General features: G+C 40.8%; 3 protein-coding genes across 15 annotated transcripts in view; all 3 read left to right on the forward strand.

Annotated features, from left to right (window-relative positions):
- LOC106936013 (protein tyrosine phosphatase receptor type F) overlaps positions 1–2,018 on the forward strand; it is a 161,299-nt gene extending 159,281 nt beyond the window's left edge. For all 13 annotated transcript variants that reach the window (XM_015016785.1, XM_015016818.1, XM_015016794.1 and 10 more), the window contains one exon: positions 247–2,018. In XM_015016785.1, coding sequence (XP_014872271.1) covers positions 247–315 — 69 coding nt within the window. In that variant the 3' untranslated portion in view covers positions 316–2,018. The remainder of the gene's footprint in view (positions 1–246) is intronic.
- A 4,010-nt stretch (positions 2,019–6,028) lies between these two features.
- LOC106936080 (la-related protein 6-like) lies at positions 6,029–7,804 on the forward strand. Its single transcript, XM_015016881.1, has 3 exons — positions 6,029–6,436; positions 6,513–6,699; positions 6,801–7,804. The coding sequence occupies exons 1-3, from the start codon at positions 6,390–6,392 to the stop codon at positions 7,692–7,694; spliced, it is 1,128 nt and encodes a 375-aa protein (XP_014872367.1). The 5' UTR covers positions 6,029–6,389; the 3' UTR covers positions 7,695–7,804.
- A 2,735-nt stretch (positions 7,805–10,539) lies between these two features.
- On the forward strand, positions 10,540–27,233 carry LOC106936089 (neurturin-like). Its single transcript, XM_015016893.1, has 4 exons — positions 10,540–12,134; positions 12,285–12,731; positions 23,493–23,778; positions 24,285–27,233. The coding sequence occupies exons 3-4, from the start codon at positions 23,520–23,522 to the stop codon at positions 24,716–24,718; spliced, it is 693 nt and encodes a 230-aa protein (XP_014872379.1). The 5' UTR covers positions 10,540–12,134; positions 12,285–12,731; positions 23,493–23,519; the 3' UTR covers positions 24,719–27,233.
- The last annotated feature ends 323 nt before the right edge of the window (positions 27,234–27,556 follow it).

Genomic DNA, 27,556 nt, shown 5'->3' on the forward strand with positions numbered 1-27,556 from the left:
GATCCTTTTTATTTCCGCTCTTGTGGGACCAGCCAATCAGCACCAAGGGAAATGAATGGTGCTCCTACATTGGCTGCTTTGCAAACACCAGCCAATAGCATGTTAAGCTGCATTTTCTGTCAAATATTTTACTCTACTTTCTATTGAATAATCACAAGGCAGTGTATCAAGGGATTGTGGGAACTATTAGTTGACTTAGAGGGGAATCAGAACACCTACTCACTACTTTCTCCTCCTTCCCACCAGGACCAGTACCAGCTGTGCTACAGGGCAGCACTGGAGTACCTGGGGAGCTTTGACCACTATGCAACGTAACCACTCTCCCACCGAAGCAGCTTTCCCCGGTCAGACCTCTCAGGAGTGTGCCAAGTGTCCCATTTCAGCCGTCATCCATCCAATCACTTGACCCCCCCGCCCCGACTCTCGACGCCTGGCTCCCGGAGAACGAAACGAGCTCGCCGCCATCCGTCAAGGGTTTTCCAGCTAATCACAGAGACATATGTCGAGATCACCAACCGCCCGATATTTTTTTTGCTTTAAAGATGACAAAAACGCGACGACTCTTGTACAGACGCGACAGAGCAGATTCCTGTCGAAGCCAAAACCTCCCTGATTGTCAAAGGCTACTGGTAGCACAAAGAGAGCATCCTCTCTGTTTTCATCCGTTTGTTGATTTTTGTCAATATGATTCATTACGACAAGTTATTGTTTAGTATACTTTTTTTATGTTGTTTTTATTAATCATTTTAATACCAGACATTTCTTTGTTTTTTTTTTTTTTCATTGTTTCAAACTGCTCAGAGAAGCAAGCATTATATTCATAATCGTTTTTAGGGTACATTAGCACACGAGGACATGTGTTTTTAACATGCCTCTCGATACTAATACAAGAGGACCACTGTTGTCCAAGCTGCTTTCAGATTTCTTTTATCGTCCTTTTGATGTTCTCATAGTTCCTTATGGTCGTCAGTTCAACAACTCAAATTGCCTTTTCACTTGCCGTTACGAAAATCGACTTGATTCAAGAACACAGACTTGCTGTAGTTGTCCCTCTGTAATCGCAGCCGAACGCCGAAACACAAGTCACACGAGGCGCACAGAAATGCGAAGCACATCGTTTCTGTTTGAATTTTTTCCTTTTTTTGTTTAGGTTTGTTTCTCCATCAGAAGCCTATGGCATTGAGGCCTTCATGCTCCACAACGGAGAACTTACCTGAAGAAAGCAGACTTTTGTACCCAAGGGGTAGGCGACAGGAAAACACAAAAACTCACGATCTCTGAATAAAGTCGAGATGCTCTTCAAGCCCCTCCCCACGTCCTGGCTTCTCGCCGTCGGGTTCGTTATGGGTTGGGGGAGCCGAGCCATCAGCATCGGTACTTGTACAGAATCAACCATTCCTACAGAGGGACAGAAACTCAGCCCTTTGGACTGAAACCTGATATTTTATACAGAAATAGAACTATAAATATATATATACACATATATATAATTATGACTGATTATATATATGTACGATTACACATAGATATATACACAGCTTCAAAAATATATTGTTAAAAAGGAATATTTCTGCTGATCTACCTAGAGACAGAGCCTGCTGTCCTAGAGTGTGTATTAATGGAGACACCATTGTATCTACTGTACTACCATTGTAACTTCAACAGCTGGTTGTCCATGTGAGGAAAACAGCACAACCCCGCCTCCCCCCCTCAACCACCATCAAGGCTGACAACTCTTCACTGGGCGAGCACACACCTTCTACTACACGACCCGCGGGAACAGCAGCGTCCGATCCAACCAGGTCGAGGAGAGGAAAGAGGGGGAGGACCTGAAAAACGCTGACAAAAACAAAAAAAAAATTTCATTTCTACCTTGTGAATGCTTAGTGCTGTAGGGGTTCAATCTGTTGTACACACAGTCTGTTTTCTATCTGTTGATAAAGAACTGGAACTAAAGAATCAACTGTTGATAAAATGAAAAAGAAAAACCTTGATGTTAATAAAGTTAAATAATTGGGTTTTTGTACAAAGACCGGCTTTGAATGCTTTGATTCTTGGTTTGGGTTTTTACATTGCATGCGTGGTGGAAAGTGCTTTTTAGCTCATCACCTCGTAATGATTTTCAATTTTGCTTCTGCATAAACCCACCAGAAGTTTGTCTGATTTATTTCCTGATCCGAAATCTATTTTTGAGTTTTAGTGTGCTTCTGTGTAATCTTTTATGGGATTAGCATTTTCTCAAACTGAATAACTGAGTACATATATTTAGAGAGGGGAAAAGATTAGATGATACAGTTATCACACTGGGAAAATGTTATGTTGGAAGAAAAGGCAAAAATTGTTCTGTGCTGAAAGGTTGTTGACCCCTGGACTAGAAACTTAACTAGTAGTCTACTATATCCTGTTTGGCTACGACTTCATTTTGCCGAGATTAGGGACAACAGCCACAAACACTTAATCCCTCCAAAAACGGCCATAGCGGCCCAATTTAACAGTTCAAACATAAAAATGTATCTTAATATGCATTAATACTCACAGTGGAAACCATTTTAGGGTTACCGCAGATGCTAACATCCTTCCTTATATCCACTCGCGTAGGTAAAACTAACCAGTACCAAGTAAAATAAAAGAAGCTCCTTGATCAGCTGCTTTGCAAACACAGCCAGCAGTGTGTCAAATAGCATAGCACCAATGTGTTCAAGCTGCGTTTTCTTTCAAATATTATACATATATGCTCTAAGAAAAAAAAATCTAGAGTTGGACTCCATAGAAAAAGCTTCCAACCATGAGGTCTACTGCATTCAGCTCAGCCACTAAACCAGCCGTTAAAATGGGAAACACAAGAGAACATGTAATTCCAGTAAGACATCAAGTCCCTACAAGGCAACGTCTTCTACCAAAGTTCCTCTTTTCTACATTAAGAACCAAATGTGACCAACAAAACATCCAAGGTTACACATCACTCAAAATCCTTACCAAATATTACATACAAATAATCATTTGTGATTGCTGTATTTCATACGGTGATAATGTGATGGAAACTTGACATACTGTGCTGCTGTAGTAAGAATATTAAGGGGGTTCACTGTTAAAATGGACCAAACCTTTATTACCACTGCAATAAAAAAGGAAGTTATGTTCGGGCTTTTTTAACTAAAACAACATATTGCTAACAGGGGAGCCAATAAGTATGGAAGGCAGTGCATTCTTAGAGGAAAACACTATTATTTACCAAATAGACAAAATCATCTTAACCCCTATAAGCAACTTTTTCAGAGTTCTCAGCCACATGTACCAGCCTGCTGCAACAAAACAGATTGTTCAGTTGTCATCATGACGGCTTAGTCATTTCTTAAAAGAACGTCTCTGGTGATTTCACATCAGAGAGACAGCATAATTTGTGTTTTTGTCTTTGCTCTCGTCACATGTCTGGTGGGGGTGAGCTGTCCTTGGGAAAAGTGATGCCATTTGTTTCCATGCACCAGTAAGAAGTGGCCAAAATCTCAATCTGATGACAGTGTTTGAAATGTTTTCTCCATAGAGACTTTAAAAACACACTCAGAGAAGTTGGTTCGGTTCAAGAGGAACAGAGTCGCCAACCAAGATAACGCTTAGAGACAGAATTGCAATTTTAAATCTCGACCCGCTCACTATTTTCGTAACGGCAGATAAAAGGAGTTTAAGGTCCTCAAGTGATTTCTTTGTAGCTTTTCCTAATATTTCACTGTTATTCAGATTATTTTAGACCTATTTTCCACATACTACAGTAATCCACAGAGTTCAGGAAACTTTTCAAATAGTAACATCCTCCTGTATTTCCACAACAGATTTCAATCAGGTCTGGAAATCTGTTGTCCAGTCTTGGTTCTCAAATTGCAGACTGCCTTTAATGGAACTTAGCAGAAATGTCGCTGTGCTTACTTGTAAGAGAATATAACTAATAAGCAACAACAGCAAATAAATTTAAAACGGCTCAAGTTCAGAAACAACTCAAACGAGAAGCATAAATGAGGAAACCTTGAGATCTCCCAGTATATCAGAAGCAGGTGGAGACGCCTAATTATTCTGATTCATCACCTCCAGGTCTGATGCTCAATGACTAACTTTGAATATCTCGGCTACTAATACCTTATAAAAACTAGTAACGTTTGTCTGCATTTCACAATTTCACACACCCAACGTAACTCTCCTGTTCCAGGCTCAGGTACAATTGTGAGTTGTTAACATTTATGCTAGGCTACTAGCATATCAAATCTAGGAAGACATTTTTTACTCTGAAACCTTAAAGCAATATGTTAACTAATACTGTACATATTACACCAAACAGGGACAATGAACTCAATTTGAGAGGCCAGTTTCACATATGAAAACTGGTTGGATTTGGTAGCTTATATACTAGGCTAACTACTATTAGCATATGCACGCTGCTTTATACTTATACATGTAATTTAGTGTCTACAGCAGCATCATGTTAAACTCAATGAGGTTTTATAGTACTGGATATAAATGCTGTAAAAATTAAATCATACCAAACTCAGCAGGTCAGCTCCATGTTTAAAACCTGTGAGGTTTGCTAGCACAATTGATAAGCAAACCACCATTAGCATTTAAAAGGTGATACTTTTTTTTTTTACTTTCAAAGTACAAAAGTGCTGTCAAAAAATATAAAAATGATTATGCATTTTTTTTCTACAATGCAAAATATTACATTTTGATATCCACACATAAAACTGGCTTTCTATCTGGAAATCAGACCTTACGTAATCTGCTAATATTTTCTTGTTAAAAAACTACCATATTTATTTATTTTTGTCATTTATTTTTGGTGGATTTACAAAATGAAACTTTCAAATGAGACTTAACATGCTCAGTGAAAAGGCTAATCACTATTAGCATGTGTGAGATAATGCAAGCATTTGATTTTTTTTTTATTTTCAACAATGTTGGTGTGTGAACATAATCAGAGTTGTATAGTGCAGAAAAATTTAAGGGCATAAAAATCCTGAATTTAAAGTGTTCTGCGGTAAATTCTGACTTTTTGTTAATTTTTATAACTTTAATTTAAACAACTTTAGCTTTGGATTGAAACTGACACCCACTACTATTTTGTGTCCTCTGGCACAATGAATCAAATCTCCCCCTCCCCCCCTCATTTCTTTGTGTTTTTAATACATAACAAAAATCCTCCAAAAAAAATGTCCATCTGTATTGGGCCAGCTGTTACAAAATGCCTGAGAACCATTGTGCTCCAAATGCCTTTTCCAGTGTCTGCCTTCCTATACCGTTCCCACAGCAGAGCTCGATTTTTGCTAAATGCACCCAACGCCTTCTGCAAACAATCTGGAATGAGAAACATGTAAGAGACGGTGAAGAACAGTGTTGATTCTTAAGTGCCTGAAATCTCCGTTCGCTGCTCACGTGTAACAAATGAGTCGCTGAAATATTTTATAAGATTTTCAAGCAGCTCTGGTATTTTGCTATGAAAACACAACTGCCATTTAAACATGATAAAAACCCACCAACCTTAGCTTTGAGTTTCATAGAATTACCAAAATCTACTTTAGCAAAATATTTAATGTATTTGGGGTTCAGAACTCCTTCCTCTCTCTTAATCTCTGCCTCCCTCCATGCTTCAAATTCAGTCTCCCTTTCAGCATAATTTCATACCTCCATGCAGTGTGTAATAGTTTAATACAGACTGATAGCACATAATCCAGGGGGGGGGATTGCATTCACATGTCTTGGTTTGTGTCTGTAATACATGTATCATACATATGAACAAGGACCTTTCCTAAAGCAAATGAATGTTAAGTGATAGATCTGTTGTTCTTCAGTGGTACGGCCTGCCGACTCAGATGAATCATATCGGAGGACATGAGAACACAAAGCAGAACATAAAGCTGGATTTAAGTGACAGGTTTTGTTTACACTTAAATGCTTCTATAGACCGCGCAGCATTGTGTACGTTGGAATTAAGCAGAATCACATTTCTGATTCAATTGTGCGCTCAGCTCTGAACTGCACTGCAGAAATTCACACCTCTAATGGTGTTGCTGCTCTTTTGTGTCGGCGCGCTGCTGTTATCTCTGCTGTGCAGCTTAGTTTTCGCACTAATAATATTCACTTCATGACAGCTAATAGTGTGCCCACATGAAGCTCATTTGTAGCAGAGTAAATTGTTTTGACTGCAAGTTCTCTCTGTTTTTGTGGGGCTGCATTGTGTTGGGCAGAATTCTGGCTGTGGCATTTTACAAAATGTTGTTTTGGATACCACACAAAGCAACTGGCATCACTGTGGCTGGAGAAGCAAACTTTACGCACTCTGTTTTATACCGCTGCAGTAGTTTTTTTGTTACTCTCTTTTTGAATACCTGTATTTGGCGTGGAAAATGCCAGAAACGGCACCATTAGGAGGCACAATGAGTGATCTGAATGGGTAAGAAAACGTCAAACCGTAGGCTTGACTAACCTACGCTGCTGGCTTTTACAGAATACTGTAAAATGTGTTGTAGAAATGGTGCAGAATCCAACCAGGATGCAGAAGACCATGAAGCACAGTTACTCTGCCTGAAGATTAAAGACCACTTGGAGGAAATGTTCTCCGACAGTCACCTGGCGGAGGACGGCTTCCTGCTAAAACACATGCAGAAGAACAAGCAGGGCTATGTCAGTCTCAAGCTTCTCACTTGTCTGAAAAAGGTAAATGTACTTCTCAGGTTTGTGTGCTCTCTGACGCAGTTTGAATAGAAACAACGCAGTAAGAATGCAAACAAAGCTAAAATGTTAAATATTTGCCACAGATAAAGGCTCTGACCACGAACTGGTACATGACTCTAGCGGCCGCAGAGTGCTCGGACCTCCTGGAGTTGAACGAGGAATGCACCAAAGTGCGACGCAAAGAGGCTCTCCCTCAGTGGCTGATGTGCTCCCCGACCAGCCGGCTCCTCCTCATCTGGAACGCCTCAGAGGAGCAGAGCGCAGAGGACGGAGCCGACCCGGGGCAGCCTTCGCTCTTATTGAGCATCCTCCAGAGGTTTGACTCGCCGGGTGACGTCGCATCAGTCTGGATCCTGCATCCCGGAGAGGAGCTTCCCAAAGAGCTGCAATGCTACGCCAAACGTCACAAAGAGCTCGGCCAGCTTTTGTGTGCCGTGATGAAGTTTAATAGTTTGGAGTCGGTCCGCAGGGCCTACAGCTCTCTCAGAGAAGAAGAGAAGATTAATGGGAGGGGCCTGTGTGTGGTGCCGCTGGGATGGCAGTCAGTGCAGAGCATGAATAAGTTTGATCCATCGGAGAACAAAGGAGACGCCACATGTTCTATGGGAGATCCTCAGAACGGCTCTCAGGTTTCGCTCCAGCAGGACCCTCCCTCACCTCTCAGGTTTTCTGAAGAAACTGGAGAAGCATATCCTCCTCCAGCAGGCCAGGAGGACTCCAGCTGCAGTCAAAAGTCATTGCGAGGATTAACTAAGAGATACAGCTGGACAGACTGGTGCTCCGGAGACCGCAACACACCGTTTTCTCAGTGCCCGTGGGTACTAAAGCGCAAATCCGCAGCCAGTGCAGCAAAGCTGGAGACAGCTGAGCACCTGAACACAACCGGCTTAATACTAAAAGTCCTGCGTCAGCCCTTTGGCCCCGACGATACCAAAGGTTTTAATGGCAGAAGGCAGAAATATGACTTTCTTGAATGAAATAGCTTTAGAGGAGATCAGAAAGAAGACTGAGCCGAGAAGAAAACACTCAAAAATCTGACACAAGAAGACAGAAAATTTGTTTCCATTAAAGAATTAAGTTCTGCTGATGAATGTTCAGTCATTTCTGCATGTAGTTAGGAACCACCGACAGGTGAGGGCAGCATTTACTTGTGCTAAATAGAGTTTCCTGACACTTTGTTGAGTTTAATCATGCTTTTAAACAGTTTAGATTGATTGCAATTGAATGGGGTTGAAAACATGTAAAAAGGGGGGGGAGAGGGTGTAGCCTAAACTGCAGCAGAAGAATCTGAAGTGGACGTGTCCAAAAGCCAAAAGGGTTCTTTGGAAAGATTAGAGGCATCTTCACCTCTTGGCCTCTGCTCTTCTGATCATAGTAGCAAATTGCCTTGTATATTTGTCCCTCAGCCAGGAGCCATTTACCTTACCAAGTCTCTCAGACAAAATGTGGTCGTCTGTCAACATAAAAAAAAAAGTCAGACAAAGCTCTCATTATCCTTCTGCTTTCTGTGCAGAAATGTCTGTTTAGACTCAAAGTCTTTGGAAAGTAGCTTTCCACTCGCCGAGATGACAGTTTGGCAAAAGGGCAACTTGTCCAATCGTCAAACCGCAGATTGGGCAAGACGAGAGAGCAGCAATGGTTGTGCCTGATTTCCAGTCGTTTTAATGACACCTCAACTGGAATGGTTTGTTTATAGTGTTGCTGATTGTGGGCTTCCTTAAAATCTTGCCCCAAACTAAACAGAAAGCGGTTCTTCACTCATACACGCCCAGTGGAAAAGGTTCAATCCCCAGCATATGGATCTTGATCATATAAAGATTGGAAGAATTCTTTGTTTTTCCTTTTCTTTGTTCTTGTGTGTTCAAACACAAAAGTCTTTCTGACTAATGTAATCTTTGCTGTTGAGAGAGACTTTTCAGTGTATACAAACTCGTTGTTTGACTTGCGCTGTCTCTGACTTGATTTTGCAATTAACAGCTGTTAGGCTTTAGCAAACAGTCGGGGCTGGGCTTTGAATACTTACACATCTGTGAACAATATGTATAAAGCAGAAATTGTTCCTGCCTAGTGTTAGGAAATACTTCTGTGCCGATGGATCCCTTTCAAGGCTACAAAAGCATGACCTCCCCTGCTAACTGGAAGTCGTTATACGTTTACATGTGCTGTTCTGGCCCGCAACTGAACTTTATGTCAAAGTTGGCGTGAATGATCATGTCTGCTTCGCGTTTTCAAGGTGGGATTTGCACCTGCCGACTCCCAGAATAACACTCCAAGTATGAGAAAGACGAGGAATTGTCTTGATTTTTTGGCACATCGCTGATCTCCGTTGTACTTTAAACAATAAGACAGATCTACTTTTTATAATCTCCCTTTCTAATAGGAACCATCTCAGTAAACACTTATATTTCCAGGAACCACCACATTGATAGATACAACAGGTTTGGACTTTTTCCAGTTAGTTTTGTGTTGAAAAAACAACATGTCTGGTTAAAACATTTTTGTTTGAATTTTCAAGCTGAAATTATGGTGGAAAAAAAAAAACAAACAGAAATATCCCCTGAATTTTATTTCGTATTTTAAGCAGGAAAGCTGAAGGTTTGTCACCAACACCAGACTCAAAATCCAATATGGCTGCTAAATGTACAAAAAAAACAACAACAAAGTAATACCTGCAGTAAGCACACTGTCTATTTGTCATCTAAAAAATACATTAGGAAAAATAATAGCAGTAGTACAGTGGAGCCCACCCTTTTTGCAAATTTTGGGGAATAGAACTTCATATTATTCCCCAAAAAATTGAATAATTCTTTCATTTTTCCCATAGAGCACTTCAAAAATAATTGAAATAAAATACAGCTTGGGAAGTTGCTGCAATGCTGTCATTTGTAAAGCAGCCAATCCAGGAGCAACAATCATTTTCCTTGGTGCCTATTGGCTGTACCCTAAACAGTAGAGATGAGGAAGACCGTAGATAATGGCTTCTGTGGTAGTGATCAGTTTGAACATATTAAGCTATATTTATAAGGCATATTAAGCTATATTTGGTGTTTGAATTATTAAAATAGGTAGCTGTAGGCATTTCTGAATGGGTTCAAGTATATGCAAACTTTATATGAGGTTGCAGGCGTTCAGTTGACATTGCAGTAGCACAGTATTTAGGATCTCTCTATCCAATTGTCTGATTTGCTATTAAGATAGAGTTAGACAGAGTTTGATGCAATCAGATTTGCATGTTTTATTTATCCAGATGTAATCTGAGTCCAGATTTCAACTTAAAAGGCAGCAGTTTACATTGGTTCAGTTGTCCGCGTTGGAAGTTCTCTACATTATCCCCTTTAATTAGTAAATGGACTGAATTAGTACAGCACTTTCCTAGTTATTTTCAATTTCAATTCAATTAAAAATACTTTATTGATCCCAAAGAGAAACTAAATGATGCTGTAACATTTACAACACACATTGTAAATGTGGGCAGTGAGCAGATAGCCATCTCTATCTGGGTGTGGGCAGGAAAGATTTCCTGTAGCAGTCTGTATTACAACAAATTTGAAAAAGCCTCCGACTGCATAAACTGTTTTGCTATGAGTCTCACGAAGCCACATTCAAACACAAACACGCAAATCTGTTTGCAACCTGAGGGATTAAGTCCCTTCCTGGGCAAAACTAAAAATACTGCCAATTTCAATCAGATTTGCATGTTTTATTTATCTAGTTGTACTCAGAAGTGGAACTTTCCATGTTCCTGGTTGGGAGAAATAAACAGAAAGGTCATCTAAAGTATAAATTACAATAATTAAAATCTGAAGTTTTTCCACCAACTTCAGCCTCAAAATCCAATATGGCTCCTGATGGTTGAAAACAGCTGCAGTTTAGTTTGTATCATCTTTCTTGTACAGAGCACAGTTCAACCTCTGTTTGTCAAATTAATCCATCTATTTAAAGATAAGAAATTTTAGAAAGTATTGCTTTGTCAGAATGCCACTGTGCAAAGTAATTTCTAGATTGTATCTGGAAGATGGTTAAGGTGGGATTGGTGTAGTTTCTGGATCCATGGTCCAGTAGTTCTCCTTGGACGAAACACTGTGCTGTGAACAGCCACATTTCATGCCCAGAAAAAACTAAAACTGCTAATGTATTAAGTGGCAAAGGGACAAAAAGACCAGCATCTCTCTTCATGAAATTCAGTTTGAAATAAAGATTCATGTGTTTAAACATGTTGAGGGGAAGCTCCACATCTGTGGCTGGTAATTATCCTTGAATGGTTAGAAATACTTTTTTTCTGGGTATCACTACAAGCGCCAAAAGCACAACCAGTTTTAGGTCCTTGGTTTTATGTCATCTGAACTTGAAAGCCGGCAGGAAATTCCTCTGGTATTTCCATTTTGTTCCCACTCATTTCTAAAGTATCTATGAGGCATAGAACGTAAACACTGAACCACATCTTCGCCTGTAAACTATGATTTGTGTTGACACTGGGCTGAGTGTGTCTGAATGAGTCATGTTGTTAGAATAAGATAATTGTTAGCAAATAATTTGCTTCCTGTTGTGTTGCTGGCTCATGTTCAAATTTATTCATCCATCTCTGGCTTCAAACACACCTCTTGAGCTGATTTATTAAGAAGGTTTACGCTCCCTAAAAGCAACACCTGTGAAGTTTCGTGGCGTCTCCTCCGATCTTGTGCATCGGTTAGCTCATCTCTAAACAGGTTGGATTCTGTTTAGACATTACCGACCCCGCGCACCTGACACATTTCCTCTGGGAACAGGGTATTTATTTAGATTTGCAGTCTGGACTGCCTGATACCTTCCAAAAGTACGACCATCTGCTCCTCATTTGCCGCTCGAGGGCTCACGGGCTGAAACACGGGTCCGGAGAGGAGGGAAATGCGAGATCCTCAACAAGAGTCATGGTTTTATCTCCGGCTGACTCCAGATTGAATCATGAAACACTTCTTTTGTGATAACTCTGTTTAGATGGGTTTTAATGTCATCTCAAAGCCTTTTAAACCAATTGTGAACTTTCCTAATTCCCCCTAAATGATTGGAAAGCACTTGCTTCAGCAGACCCTATCTGCCCAGTTGAGGCTATTACCAATTGCCTGCTTAAGATGGCAGACTCCCTTGCGGCAGAAGGTGAATGTAAGCTCCTGCTCAGGCCAAAGCATCCTTTAGTGCTCCTGGAGTTAGAGCCAGGAAGATTAACATATCAGGAGTAATCCGACTCGGCCCACAAGCACAACTATGGAGGAGGAGGAGCAACAGTTTGAGGGGGGGAGAGGCAAGCAGAGGCATCAGAAAGAAGCTCTCTGCTCCACTTAAGAGTAACCACGCTCTCCCTCCTCACCCTAACCCATCCTCTCCACCCGACAGAGTTCCCCCCCGGGAGGACAACAGAGGACCTGCTGCTGGAAAAGAGGGTAAGATGTGCATTGTCCTTCCATCAGTGGAGACAAAGTGCTCTGAGGGGACTCAAGTCCTTCAACAGATGGGATAAAAGTTAAGACATCTGTGGGATCTGTTTATTGCATGCCACTGCACCTCAGCTCTGCTCTCCCCTTCTGTTTTAGGTTAAAGGCTTTCTTTTTTGCAAGACAGAAGAGCAAGAAGTTCTGCGCGAAGAGACATGTTGATGGGCGTTTTCTGAACTGAAGCCTACAGTCCCTTCAAGCTCTTTTTCCTCCCCACCTTCTTCTTCTTTTGAATGGATCAATCTGGCTGCCACAAAGAGCATGCTTACATTCAGAGGAATGTTGATTTTGATCTTCACCACTCAGAAGAGTTCAATGGAAAAGCAAATATGATCAAAGAATAAGACATCCTGGACCTGAATCAAGTCAGGACACCTCCTGTACTCGCGAGGCGAAGGAGCTGTGACACAATTCATGGGAAAAGAGAAGGACTCCTGCCTATGCTCCTCACCTGTGATGAAGATGGACGTACCCAGTCAGCACTTGCCTGAGGAGGTCAGCTGAAGCCGACGCCACGCAGCTAAGTCTGGATTAGCAGGCCGAACGGTAAGGACAGCGCACATCATCTTTTGCTAGTTTAAGCTGGCAGCTTAAGTGGGAAGGCGTTAGGTGCTGCTGACAGAGATGCCTCTCTAAGTGCCTGAGTGGCAGAAAACACACGTTGGATTATCTGTATCAACAAGCAGCCCTCGCTGCAACCGCATGACAGCGGTGCGCAGCAGCCGGGCTGGCACGAAATGTTTGCAGAGTAGCGGCCACTGATTACAAGGGGGCATGCCACCAAGCTGGACCAAGCACAAAAACAACAAAAAAGTAGATGGTTATTGTAATTATTTCACTCCTAGTAAGCAGACACGTTTGTTTTTCAGACATGAAAAGTTTTTTTGTTTTTTTTCTGTCACTCAGCCAAAGTGGTGGTGCTGTGCCTCATTTTCATGCATAGTTGTTTGCTGGATGCTCCTTGCAAAGGCATTCAGTCCTCCACTCATTTTCTTTTATAGAGCTGCAGCTTTATTAGTTTATTACGCGGATTGAGATAATAAAACATTACATGTGCTGTAAAAAGCAGTGAAGCCTCTCTTGGATTATTTTTATCAAAGTGATGATCCACTTTGCACTAAGCCCATATCATACGTAGAGATTACGCTGTATCTAGCTGTGCCCCAAGAGGCCTGATCGAGGTTAAGCCTAAAGTCAACTGAGGCGTTCAACTTTCATAACCTGACAAATCTGATTGTGACAGGAGGGAGCTAAAGCGTGAGATCAACGTCGCACCAGCACAGATTCTCCTTCCCCAAAGGTCTGCTTTCCAGAACAACTGTACCGTCTTAACCTCAAAATTAAATTAGGTGTTTAAGAGCTCTCATTAAACAAATGTTCTCAAAGAGAACATTTGTTATTATAGGAAGAATAAGCACGACATGATAACCACAGCACAAATCAGACAAGATAAGAGAAACGGCATCCGAGGTTGTTCTGTCCGGAACCACAATATTAACACCAAGCATGAGCCGGTTACCACTAAGGTACATCACGGTTTTTAAATCATTACTGTATGCTGGTTTTTTTTATAAAGATTCTGGAAGCTTCTAAACTTTTCCCTTGCTTACCAGAAGAGTGAAGTAGATGAATCCCGTTCATCACTGTTAAAGTAATGCTGCTTTAAAACTACAGCTGGTTTGCAAACTTAGGGTTTGTTAAACCTGTGACTTTGTAAAGAGCAGAAACGCAGGAAGATACAACATTCTGCACAATGAGCACTCAAAAGCTTTTACTTTTATTATTTTCAATTAAGTCTGTATCAAAGAAAAATCAACAAATCCAATCTATAAACAACATAATAACTGAAGTAACCAATCTGGTAGCAATAGGAATGTTTGAAATAAAAACAGTGAGATCATGTTCTACATCTCAATTGCAATTCAATAAACGGATGGAATCATTTTAGGAGCATCATGACTTTGCTGATTTTTTGCTACTATTAGGTATATTTAAAAAGAGATGAATTTGCCTCCACATTTCAAGACAAGGAGCCTTCTTTCAACCAGCTGACCAGCAGTGACCAGCAATAAGAAAGGTAGAGGAAAACCGGCATCACTTTTTCCTCTTTTAAAAGACAAACTTTCAAAACATTTTATTTACATTATGGTCTTCATTTAATAATTAAATGTGAGGAAAATTTTAATAGTATTTTAAAATGAAACTTAGGAAATGGTTAAAATGTTTACATTTTAAATATCTTATAATAATAATGTTAGGATGGCTAGCATTAAGAAAATGGAAGTTTCTTCATGTATTCCTGAGAAAATGCAAATCTTTAACTCAGATTTGCAAAAGATAAATCAACATTTTCACAACCAAACTTTTTCACACTCATTAGCCACTCTGGCATCTGCTTAAAGTCTTGCTCTCTCTCGCTGTCCGGATATATAGTTTGCTTTTAAATTACTTTTTAGATCTCCGTGCTTCTTGGGATTTTTCCTTCTAAACGCCACAGTTATGGTGAAAGTTGACAGAGTCCCTATCATGCAGACACACCATCCACAAAGTGTTTATGTGAAGAACACGGTCCTTCAGTTTTCTACCGGCTGGTTATTGATCTCGGCTGATCAAACTAAATTCCAGCGAATTCCAGTCAAAAGCCAACTTCTTGGTGCACCTCCATTTTAAACCATGACTGTGGTGGCAGAATATTTGAGCAGTTTTGTAAAAAAAAAAAAAAAAAAAAAAAAAAACTTATTAAAACCTCAGTACACCTTAATATCGATAACCAGTCAATGATTAGTTTGTAAAAATTCCCATGCAGTACCACTCTTCTGAATCCTGGGACGATTACAGCACTACGTATAGCGTTATATTAATTTCTTTCCATTGCTTTTGCTCAGATTTGAAAGTGGAGTTCATAGAGTGGCAGATGGCCACCAAACCTTCCGCGGCAGAAACATCCGCCTGTTTAACAAGGGTTTAGAGTCGATGCTGTTGTGCTAAAAGAGGATCTGGCGTGGTCAGATTAAGGTCCAGAATAGCAGCTCAGGGACTCTTCTTTAGAAAGTAGCCCACATAACATCAATCTCTGTAACACAAATAGTGCTGAGGCAAGATTGTTTCTAATCCAGCTGTCATGAAACTTTCTCTTTATCCGTTAGATATGTACACTTTTTTTTTTTTTGTAAATCAAGACTTTTTCTAATAGCCTGGTATTAAATGTTCACACAGTGCCACCTGGACAGCAGCAGGATCAGTAGCGGTGCCCTGTGCAAGGCTGTTTGTCAACTATTAATCCATATTCATCCATCCACAAACTTAAATTTTTTTAAAGTCACCAAGTAGAAAAGCACAAGAATGTGTAAAATGTGTGTAAAATTGTGTCTTAATGAACAGCAGCTCTCACACTAACAAGTTCCAGGCTTTATTTTAATGATCCTTTGGTTGCTGTGTGACAGAGCTCTAGCCAATTGATGTGGCTGCGCAAATAAATCGCAAGGCTTTTTTTTTTACCTAACTTCTTTTTTATTTCATCAGGAAGAACAAATGCTGGTAGGAAAACAAGTCCTGCTTCAGATCACCCAATTTATGTCGCAACCGTTTTTGAGCACCAAAGCGTCAGATCCGACTCGCAAAGGTTGTCGCTTTTCTCCTCCTCATTACTCCGACATTCGAGGCGGGTTTGAGAGGAAGAGGCGCCTGTTCTCTCTCAGAGCATGCTGGCCTAACCCTTGAGTTTGAGGTGTCAGATGGATTAGCACTGACACACACACACATACACGTTTGTGTTGCTATCTTTGTGGGGACTTTCCATTGACTTCCATTCATTTCTACAGCCTAAACCTTACCTTTACCCTTTTCCTAACCCTAACCATCACATACCTAACCCTAACCAAAACTCAATTCATACCTTAGCCCTAAATCTGACCCCTGACCCAAAAACAGGGTGTCCCCACGAGGAGCGATTGGTCCCCACAATGTAGTATATGTCAGGAAAATCGTCCCCACAAGGTATTATACACACGCACACGCACACACACACACACACACAGAGAGAGAGAGGCACCAACACTGCAGCCAGGTGTTTGTCCACGTGACTACAGATAAACCCGGCAGGCATTAGTGCTAATCCCGCACTGATCTTTGGAATATGTCCCTATTACCTTCTCCAGGCACTGTCCCCGGCCCTCCTGATGCTCACTTGAGAGGAAAACACAAGACTAGGCCTCTATGGGGCTCCATAAGAAAGTTGTTTCCCTGCAACAACCCAGTAGGCGCCTTCGCCACTGTTTGTTATGCTGCTGTTATCTTTCCAGCGCAGGTATTTACAGGGTGTGTTCAGTGCAGTGCAGAAGCAGCCGGTCGCATGGGTGGAGCAGAGCATTCATGTTCTGTAGGTAGATGTCCCGGTTGTGCAGTGGCATAAATATATGTACACACAAACACAAAAAGTCAGGCCCGAGGGAGGTTCTTAATATCAAAAGGCAGTGGTATTATGTAATCTGGATAATCTAGTGTTGGGTGATGTTGCTGTAGGAACATGAAAGCAGAGATGGGAACTCTGGCGAATACCGCAGGGTTGGAAAGTTTATCTGTGCATGTCTGCGTCAGATGATCTGAGAAAAGTGAAACCACGCCACGGCAGTGTGTGCGTGTTTATGGCATGTGTGTGAGTTACTGAGAGACAGAACAGGCTGTATTTAGGGAGTCTATAGGAAGAGGCACAAAAAGCTGGTATCTGCACAAAGAAGCTCTTCATTCAGTTCGTCTGTGATCTCTCCAGTGTTGGTCCAGTTCCAAGCCGGCAGACAAGAAACCCCCCCTGTCTTCTGGTGTTAACCACTGATGTAACCTATGCCCATTTTGACAGTTCTCTGCTTCATCTTTGATTGGCCGTGGCATTATGTTGAGTTTCTCCCTCTGGCAGCAGCAGGAAGGAAGGATGCGAGTGCCATGGCGCTGTAATTACATTACTGTCGGCTTAGCAGCACCACGGCCACTGACCCAATTATTTCTTGAACACGTCAATTTTATTGTGTCATTTGAGATAATACAATCTTTGAGTAGAAACAAGAGCTCAGTTGATGTTCAAGGACTGGCCTACAACTGCATATTGCTTGCGTTGATGCATGCATAATGCCTCGGGGATAGTTTTGAACATTCTTGAACACATTAATTTTCATCTGACTTAAACCTGATTGGAAATCTGTCAAGAGGAAGATGAGACACCTGAATCAACAGGCAGATGTTAAAGTAACCTGTCTTAATGCATTGCCATGTCAGTGCTGGTCAAAACCTCAGATTTCTTTCGTCACCCTTTTGAGACGGGGCTTGCTCTCCCGTTTCAGCTGGTGGTGATCCACATTTTTGTAACTTTACGCAACGGGCTTACACCTCAAGTGTTACACTTTAAAGCCTAGTACGCCTGTAGCCGAGTATTTATAAAAACAAATAGTCTTGCCACGCCATTTAAGAAACATTCTACACACAGGACCGGTTTCAGAAAAGTTTTCATCCACATGAACCCGCACAAATCCGGCTCTGAGCGTTGTTTTAAACATGCCAAACCCATAGGGGGCAGTGTAGAGCAAATCTAAGACACGTCAGCCAATCAGAAAACAACCACAACCTCTTGTTAGGAATTAAAAATGGCGCCAGGAGGTTCATTTGTGTAGACAGGTTTATAGGTTGAATTACTTTTATATAGTTTATAAAGTTAATAAAACACAAGACAATGTCAGTTGGGAATTGTGCAAGCAAGTAGGCACACTGGCAGACTGTCATGCGTGGGATCCCAAATCTCCATTTTCAAATGTACACAACAAATGCAGAGTTTTCTCAAATCGTCACTTTGGTCACAGTTTTAACAATCATTTTTAGTGATATTAAATGGACTTTTTGTGTGGATAAAAGGCCAAAACAAAGTGTATTTGTTTTCTCAGATAGCTGACTGCGCATAGACTAGGCCTAAAGACACCCAAAGACTTAACAGTAACTAACGGTTACAGTTTTAATAGAAAAGTGTATATACCTGAACCTCGATTCAAAGTACAACCAGGTATTGACTACATATGCTGAGTGAGTGGTTATTGTATGACAGGCACCCTAGTTAAGATGGAATAGATAGGATGAGACTGATGGAGTAGATAGATCCTGCAAAGAAACAACTCCAAGTGTCAAATGATAATGGCACAAAGCAAGTATATCCTGATAAACAGGTGAAAATTTTCTTGATCTTTTGACACCTCCTGTGTCCTCCTGTGCGGCGCCCTGGGCAAAGCCACATGTTGTACTGTGCTGTACATAGGCATACTTTTCTTTAGGTCAACATTTCAGGTGCCGATTCTTACATAAAAGTTGTGATATTGAAGGCGTTAGGCTTCCTTGGCTGGACTCAGCTCTTGTTTGTTCATGAATGGAGGATTTTCTCAGTTTGTTTTGGGCCTTGCACCTTAAATCACCCTCTGTTCCGGCACAGCAGCGTGCAGGGACACATCGCCACGTGATGCTTTTGTGAAGAGCCAGACATGTTGAGGATGTGTGGGAGCTGGTCGAGTTGTCTTTGCAGCTCATCTGTACTTTTAGGTCTCTTTTTGAGGATGGGTTTTCCTTCTGGTGAAAAGTCCTCTGGGGTTCCACTGTATCCTCTGCGTTACTGTTCATCTCCGTTTGCATGGTGTCTTTCCATTTCAACTCAAAAGAAAACACCAATGCTCCCTCTCCCCACTTCTCCTTCCTCCCTATCAGTATCCATGTATTTATGTCCTCAGCAGTAAAGGCCAGAGGTAGATATTAAATGTCTGAGCTGATTAATTTTCCGTGACCGTCTGAGCAAGCTGCCGAATGCTCCCTGGCACTTTTATTGCTGGCAATCGACTGCAGATGTGACTAATGTGTTTCTGAGTGGAGCAATTATGACAATCAAAGCGTCTTCAGGGGACGTGAGATCAGCGTTCGGCGGCTCGGCTTCGTCCAGTGTCAGCCACCGACACGCCAGAGGCCTCATCTCCTCTTGACGAGGTAATTGTTTTATCGAGATGAGCCGCCGAGTTAACGAGCTGAGGACACTGACGCATCGCTGCGGTGTGAAACGGCTAACTCCCGGGGATGAGTAATTGCCCCAAACTGACCTATTAATAGAAGAAGCAAACAGTGATCTCATTCTGGGCCGTTCATCATAACAAACTGACTCTATTACTATTGACAATTTATCACTCTGAACAGGAGGCAAGGGGATTTTTCTGAATGTTTCTGCAGTGGGCAGGCTTTAAATGAGGAACCTGAGGAAAAGAAAAAAAAACAGAAGATGGATGGAGATAGAATGTATGGTAGGACAAGGAATTGAATAGAGGAAGGACCAAAAGAAAAACACAAGAACGGTACAGGAGAGGAAATAAAGTAGGAACACAAAGAGAATACAAAAAGGTAGAAGACAAGAAAGAAAAGAATGAATGAAGTAATACATAAACTATCTAAAGGTTGGTAAATACAAAGGAAAGAAGAAGGGACATGACAAAAAAATGAAGGGAGTTAGCACAAAAGAGATGTTAAAGTAAAGGAAGTAGGAAAAAGGAAGGAAAAGTGGACAGAAGGAAGGTAAACATGATGCAAAGAGGGACAAGAAAGGAAGTTAAGAGCAAAAAAGAAAGATGGAAGGTCACAACAAAGGAAGCTAGGAGATCAAGAAAAACAGGGATGGGAGAATGTTTAAAAAGGATGAAAAGTGAAGAACATAAGGGGGAAGGAAGAAATGAGAAAAACATAAGGGAGATGGAGAAATGAAGAAAGGAATAAAAGAAACTGCAGTACACAGAGGAAGCACACAAAGTAGGACAATATTTTACACAATTTGATAGAGAATAAAGTCTGGAAAAAAGGTATTTCTGTCTTTATCCAGGCAGGAAAAATATTGGAATCTAGTGTCACAGTGCAAAGGAACCTTGTTTGGTTTTTCATGTCATATCTAGTTTAAGTTGTTGATGTTACTTTAAGTTTTATTTAAACAGTTAAGTTGATTGAGAGCAAATTCTCATTTTCAACAATGGCCTGTTAAAAAAAAACAAAAAAAAACATTAAATTACATAAGACAGAAAAGTTTTTTTTTTTTTTTATTGCGTTAAACCAGCAGAAACATGGAACATCAGTTGATCTTGTCTGGTGATCAGAATGAGCAATAAGGAGTAGATGTCATACGTACCCAAGGGCTGCTGCTCCATGCCTGATTTACATAGACTGGACATTAAACGAGGTTGTTGGGCGACATGTTTGACTGTCAAATGAATAGTATTGCGCAGAGACTCCTCAGCATCTCAGACCCATATGGAATTATGATTGACGAGTCGAGCTTTAACTGATAGGACTGCTGGTTCATGTTTACACGGCGTTTATCCTTCGGTTACTCAAGCATGGAGTTTGTTTGTTTGTGTCGTCCAAAACCCTCACATTCAGTGGTTTCTATAATTTGCCCACAGCTCGTTAAAAAAAAAAAAAAAAAAAAAAAAACTTGAAATGCATAAGCCCTCTTTTTACTGTACTCAGATTTACAGATCATATTCATGCTGTATTTTCATTCCTGTAGTGGACCAGGCGGCAGAAATATGTGGCTTTCTCCCCTTCACTGTAAACAACCCGGCAGCCTGTACGTATACGCTACAGGCTCCAGTCTGGCAAAACGCTTTGCAAGACTGGTCTGGATTTGCTTTTAAGTCTCTGCCAGCGTACCATTTCCGAATCTGAGGAAATGCTTTGCTCACTTGTCACACAACATGAAAAATACAACAAAATGTCTTGAATACCAGAAAGAGGGCTTTAGGGGGGGGAACGTGAGGCTGGATTACTCTAAATTGAGTTTTTGTGGCGGCTGCGGTGGGAGGGAGGGTTGGGCTGTCCGTGATAATGGGATCTAGGCAAACACATGTTCGTAAGGGCTTCATCAGACACTACTTAGCAAATAGGTGTGGCCAAGAGATTCCTGTAATGGCAGGAATGTGTTTGCTCTCTTTAAAGAAACATTCAAATAAATTAAAGAAGTTTATATTGTCATCCAAGCAGTGAAACGGTGAAAAATCCACCCAGACGGCGTAAGTTTGACGAGGCAAACTTTAAACACAAACTGCATTCTTAAAGGCCAGGAAGTTACAAGACAGCATATTTGATTATTATCAAAATGTTTCTGGAAAACTTAAAAAAGTCGAGGGAAACGCATTAAAGAAATTCAAAATTCAGATTGTTCTGTTATGTTCTGTTCTGATTCACTCACGAGGAAGCCTGCCGACTTGACAGAAGTCATGCAGATAGTTGTGGACACCCTCCACAAAATATATAAGTCATTGCTAAAGCATCTGAATTCCTCCATATTAATGAAAAGATTAGTTGAAGTGGCAGAAAAAAGGTGCACCAGTAAAACAGATAAATACAGCCTGAGAGCCACTTCGAGAGTTTGGGAGAGGTTCTCAAGGCATGGAGTCAGACATATCCGGAACATGACCAACTGCTGCTTGGTGGTCCAAAGCCTCCGAATCATATGAAAGAAAATTGTGCATGCCGCTTGTCCACCAGGGTTTCCGCAGTGCATTATAAGCCTGGCGGGCCACCAGGTTTTACTTGCCCCCCATTAGGCTAAGTGTTGTTTGTTCATTTTCAATAGGGTTTTTATACACTAATGACAGTAAAGACGGATTAAGCTAGGTATAAAGTTTACACACTGAACTGGGCGGGAGGGGATGCACACCAATTGCACTGTCCCTTCACCTTCATATCATGATGGCTGCTTGTGCATCTCTGTACTTTTGTAATTTTTTAAATTTTATAAACACAAAAACATGGTGGGCTGCCTCAACGTCCCTCCCATTGGGCTCGACAGGTTTTGTGGGGGGAAACTCTGCCAACTGTGTTTTTATCATGTCAGTGCAGACATCTACCAGGAAATGTTAGAACATTTCATGTTTCCCTCTGCTGTCAAGCTCTCTTGGTTGATTGATTTGATTTTACTTTGCTCCTGCAGACGCTGTCAACATCACTGAAGTTGATTGGCTGGTTTTAGATCTGATCCAACACAGCTTAATCAAATGGTTGAATTACCTCTTCAAGATCCCATCACATTTGGCAACGACCTGCTAACGAACCAGTCGTTTGATTCAGAGCTATTAAAGCCATCTGCCATCTTAACACCTGAGAAAAACAACATCCTGATCTCTTCCATGTTACGCTGCTGTTCATGCAACATGAGCTCCGACCATGCGTTGAGCTCCTATACTCTGCAAAACATGGGAAAACTATTCAGCAGATCAACATTTCTGAATAAAAATGTAATATTTTGAGATAGAAAATGTGGGGTTCTTATCTGTAAGCTTTGATCATAAAAACTGAAGTAATGAATCTCTATTATATAAGAGTTTTACTTTTTAGATTGAATTACTGAATAAAGTTACACTGATGATGTTGAAGGTTTCTTGAATGTCAAAATGTACAACACTGGTGTCCAAACGTTTTACCCTAGGGGTCAAAATGTGAACATTTAAACTAGTGGTGGGCCACAAAATTCATTTATTTAAAAAAAAAAGGAAGAAAAACATAGTTTGTGACAGTTTTCCTGTTCAACAATAAATCAAGAATCAATAAATCAATACATTTGTATGTCATTAAAGATCCATAACATTAAAAAGGGCTTTGAACTTTTGTCTTATTAAAAGAAAACAGTCAATTTCCAAATTTTGGGGGGTCATCAATTGTTTTCTATTTTGGCGGCCAGATTTTTCTTCTTTTTTTTTTTTCTTAAATCATCATTGACTTGTGGTCATGGCCCAACCAAAATCATTTCAAGAGCCACAAATAGCTCCCCATGCCACATTTTTGACATCCTTGTTCTAAAATCTCTGGCTTGATCAGTTAAAATAGTTTAGAAATTATCAAATGATGGGAAAATAATATTTTAATTTCAAACAAGTCTACCCTAACCCTTCTAGCATCATTACAACTATTCTTTCTTACAGAACAACAGGAAGGTCACTTGTTTGTAACTGCCATGTTGCTGAAATGTGCTATACAAATAAACTTTATTTATTTTTAAAGTATTTTTTCTTTAAATACTTGTGTTGCCCCCTGATGGAAGAGCACCCTAAATGCAGAGTCACACCATTATTTTATCTGCTCTTCCTTCAGACAAGCTGATAAGAGAATGAAAAAAGTAAATGCATGCTAAAACAAAAGTCCCAATAAAGAAAGTTACAGAAATCTAACAGCATACTTTCACATCCATGTCTGCTCTTCAAATTTGACAAACTATCTTAACTTTGTCCCTTTTCTGTCTCCATCTCTCTGCAGAGTTTCAATGCTACCCCACGTTTTAAGATGAAGTTATGGAAAGGTGCTACTTTTGCCTTCGTGCTCTGTGCTGCAGCCCTGTCCACCTTCCTCATTAGAAACATGGCCTCCATCAGAGAGTTCAGAGTCCAAGTGAAACATCCGCGAGCATCTTCTACGTCAGAACCGTCCCCCAAATCCTCTTCAATATCTTCAGCTGAACCACTAGTGCTGCCCTGGCAGACCGAAAATCTTCGCCGGAAGACGCGCTCAACAGGCAACAACATGAACTCCCTACTATCAGAGTGTGAGAAACGCCATTTATTTCGTCTTGTTTGGTCTGGTTTAAGATAAGGAGTCATGGGAATAGGTTGCCACGGTTCAGTCAGAACACTTAGTGTCTGACTCATTTGTTTATAGAGCAGGTTTTAACATCCTAAAACAACCTCTGCACCTCATACTTCACCGACTCTCCATAAGACCTTCACAACAGAAGGGAATATATAGGACTTTTGCTTCATACACCAGTTTATCAGCTAATTGGCTTCAGGGAAAAGTAATGCTTTGTCATGCTGGTAGAGATACGGTGCAGAGAGACAGTGCAAATACAAGAAAAATAAACAAATTAGAGTTCATCTGTTGGCACATGTAATTCATTTTTTGCAGCGACTGTAACGCCCTATCTCACTGAACCATCGGTTCTGTCGAATTCGATGTTTTGAATGTTTGGTTTAAAATTACAAGGAAGTCTGACGAGTCTCCCTTTTGTCACCTGTCAATAACACAGCTGCTGATCTTTCTCATCTCTTTTAGTTTCTGTGATGCTGCAGAGCTTTACGGAGGGGGAGCTTCAGCACGTGCTGGAAACCATGCTGAACAGAAAGAGAAGGAGGGACCAGTCCCTTGGCATGACCCAGACTCGAAGGACTAAGAGAGCTCACAAATCCAGACCCTGCTCCCTTAGGAAGCTGGAACTAACCGTAACTGAACTCGGTCTTGGCTTCAAGAGCGACGAGACGATACAGCTGCAGTACTGCAGCGGTCAATGCGATAAAAAAAAGCTGAACTATGACCTCGTCATGAAGCACATGGTTGAAAAAGGCATTCTTGGGAGGGGTCGGAAGAACAGAGTTAGCAAAGAACCCTGCTGCCGACCCACTAAATTTGAAAAGAGCCTTGGCTACTATGGAAATAAGACCCATAACATAATATCTAATGTATCAGCGAAGAGCTGTGGGTGTGTATGACCCAAAGTAATGAACTTCTCATTTATTCAAGCTGCTCCAAGCCTCTGCTGAAAGATCCAGAAAGGGATGCATAATGGACAAACAAAGGAATATAAACACCAGCAGAGAGGAGGAAACTATGGGGGAATGTTTGTGGCGTTTCCATGGGAACCCTTTTTGACAGAGTAACTTTGAATGAATTCGTCTGTCATCGCCAGTTGGAAGCAGATCACATGGATGGCGAGAGCCGTGTTTGGATTCCACGTAAAAATGAAAAGAAAGTGAAAATGACAGCACAAACAAATACATGTTTATATCTTTTCTATCTGTGTAGTGACACTGTAAACCATGGTGTTAACAGCAGTTTAGCAACATGAGGTTTGTGTCTTTGTAGTCATTTGTACGTGTTTAGATTCAGAACAATGCGCCAGGGTGGATCGGACCATCGCTGTTACTGCACTTCATTCAAACTCCTATTAAAACTTTATTGCTTACATCATCCCAACAAATTACTAGTCAGGCACATAAAAGAAAAACATTGAAGCCATAAAATAAAATACACGTTCATTAAAAAAAAGTCACTACAGCAGAACTTAGATATATTTTGAGATGTGTCCAAAAAGACATTCAGTTGTTTCAGTCTAAGAGGATTTGTATGTTTTATGTACTTATTGTTACTAATTGCAGCTTTATTACACAGGGAACACAAAAGTGTTACTTATAATTTATCAAGAAAGATTTTTGCTTTAGTCCCTGGTACAAGACCCATAACTGCATTTATTGATATTGTGTAGAGTCTGTCAACATGTGTTCTTGTAAAAACTTCCTCATCTGCATTCTGAAGAACAAATATTATACTTTCCCCTAATAATCCATCAGGCACCCCTGGTACAGATATGTACAAAGTCTTTAGTGCAGTAGGATAATCTCAAGGTAATATTTTCAACTTGAGTGCATTTATGATCATACTAAGAAAATATTTATTTTGACATAAATCACATTTGGTGCAACTATTGGTGCACCTTTCTGGTAAAGCATTGTAGCATTGTAATGCAGCACTTTGTCTTCACAGAGCTTTACCTTCAAGGAAATGCTGAAGAGGTCATAGTAGCTTGGTTGACCAGTCCACCTAGGTTTGGATGGGTGCAGGTAACGATCAATTGGTCCAGTTTATAGAGAGATCTCTCTTTGGTTATTGTAGATGTTGTGGTTCAGTTGCCTTCAGCCTCATAAGGCTGAAAATTGTGGCCTGCATGAGGGTCAACACCAAGATGGAGGCCAATCTCTGCCTCAGAGGAGGCATCTTGGAGTTGGGTTGGAGTTGAGCCTCGCCTGTAGTAATTTGATCACTTCTCCAGATCGTCATTTGAGGAAAGAGCACAGTCAAGAAGAAAAGCTCACCATTTGATTATCCACCTAAATCCCACCCTCACCAACGGTTCATGATATACACTAGACACAGGTCTACAAGATCTGTTTGGAAAAACTCCTACTTCTCCCCAATGAAAGATATCAGCTGAGGTGGTTTTGGGATGTGATCAGGATACTGCCTGAGAGCCATGCTTAGGACGTCTTTCAGGTAAATCTTACTTTGAAGAGACCCTACAGCATATCTCTCAAAGGGACCATGCATCACTTCTGTCCAAAGAGTTCTTTGGGAACCCAATAGAACATGATAGAGAACTTAGCTGTGTAGAAGAATATCAGGATTTGCCGTCTAAACTTGTTATTGATCTCAGGTAAGCAGATGACAATGACAGGGTAGATCATCTCTGACCAGTCCTTTTTGCACCCCGTCTCTAAGTGATCTAAAGTCATGGGTCCCGTCTTATGAACTCTGTACTTCCAACAGGTTTTGACTGGATTTAGGTCTGGAGATTGTCATGGCCAGGTCTGTGTTGACTTGGCCACTTGCTTTGGATTTGGCTATCATGTTAAATGATCCTGTATGGACTCATTTTCAGTTTTCTGGCAAAGTTCACCAGAGTTTATTAAAACCACCTGGTACTTTGAAGAGTTAATCTCATGTAGTCTAGCATTCTCAGGACCTCTGAAAGGGAAACAAGCCCACAGGATCATAGATCCTCCACTGTAATTAACAGTGGCGATGATGCGCTTTCCCACATATTCATTTTGAGTGTCGGTGGCCAAAACGCTAAATATTGATGTTAGACTAGGGCGTTTCCCGACATGCTTTCCAATAAAACAGTGATGTAGATGGTGTCTGTTGCTTAGCATGGGGTTTTTCCCTACTGAATAAATGTACTCAAATGTTATATTTTCCCAACTTTTTATATAGGTTGCGATTATGCTACTGAAATAAAGCATTTTTTATTTGTTTGGGGTTTTGTACATATCTTTAACAGGAGTGCCGACCAATATGTCTGCATCTTTACATCCACCAGAATCATTTTCACCAAAGAAAATTTGGCAACAATTCAGAATAATTAAGATAATTTAACTTGTTCAAATTGTAACCCTGGGTGAAATTTGTGACATTTTTCTCTTGAACCAGGTTTAACTGATTTGCAAAGATGGAAAAAAAAGGAGAAAGTGGGAACCAGATGAATGGTTTTAGGAAGAGGTAGTGGAATGTTTTCTTTTTGCTCCGAGAAGCAGAAAGCTGAAGTTTTTACCCATCTGTAAAGCGTTTTCTGACCCGTGACCCACAGTACTGTACAGCCTTTCAACTGGCCCCGAACATGCCTCGGTGTTGTGTTGCCTGGTAGACTTTTAGGAAAGTAATAAGCTGTGTACATGAATAATAATGCAACCTTCTCACCCTCGGACGTCCTATTGTGGTTTGAAATAACTGCCTGAAGTACAGCTATTGTTTTGCATATTTGTTTTTCCTCATGA

Source organism: Poecilia latipinna, unplaced genomic scaffold, assembly GCF_001443285.1.
Source record: "Poecilia latipinna isolate Pla-1442-1.1 unplaced genomic scaffold, P_latipinna-1.0 Scaffold75, whole genome shotgun sequence".
In the NCBI taxonomy this organism is placed as follows: domain Eukaryota; kingdom Metazoa; phylum Chordata; class Actinopteri; order Cyprinodontiformes; family Poeciliidae; genus Poecilia; species Poecilia latipinna.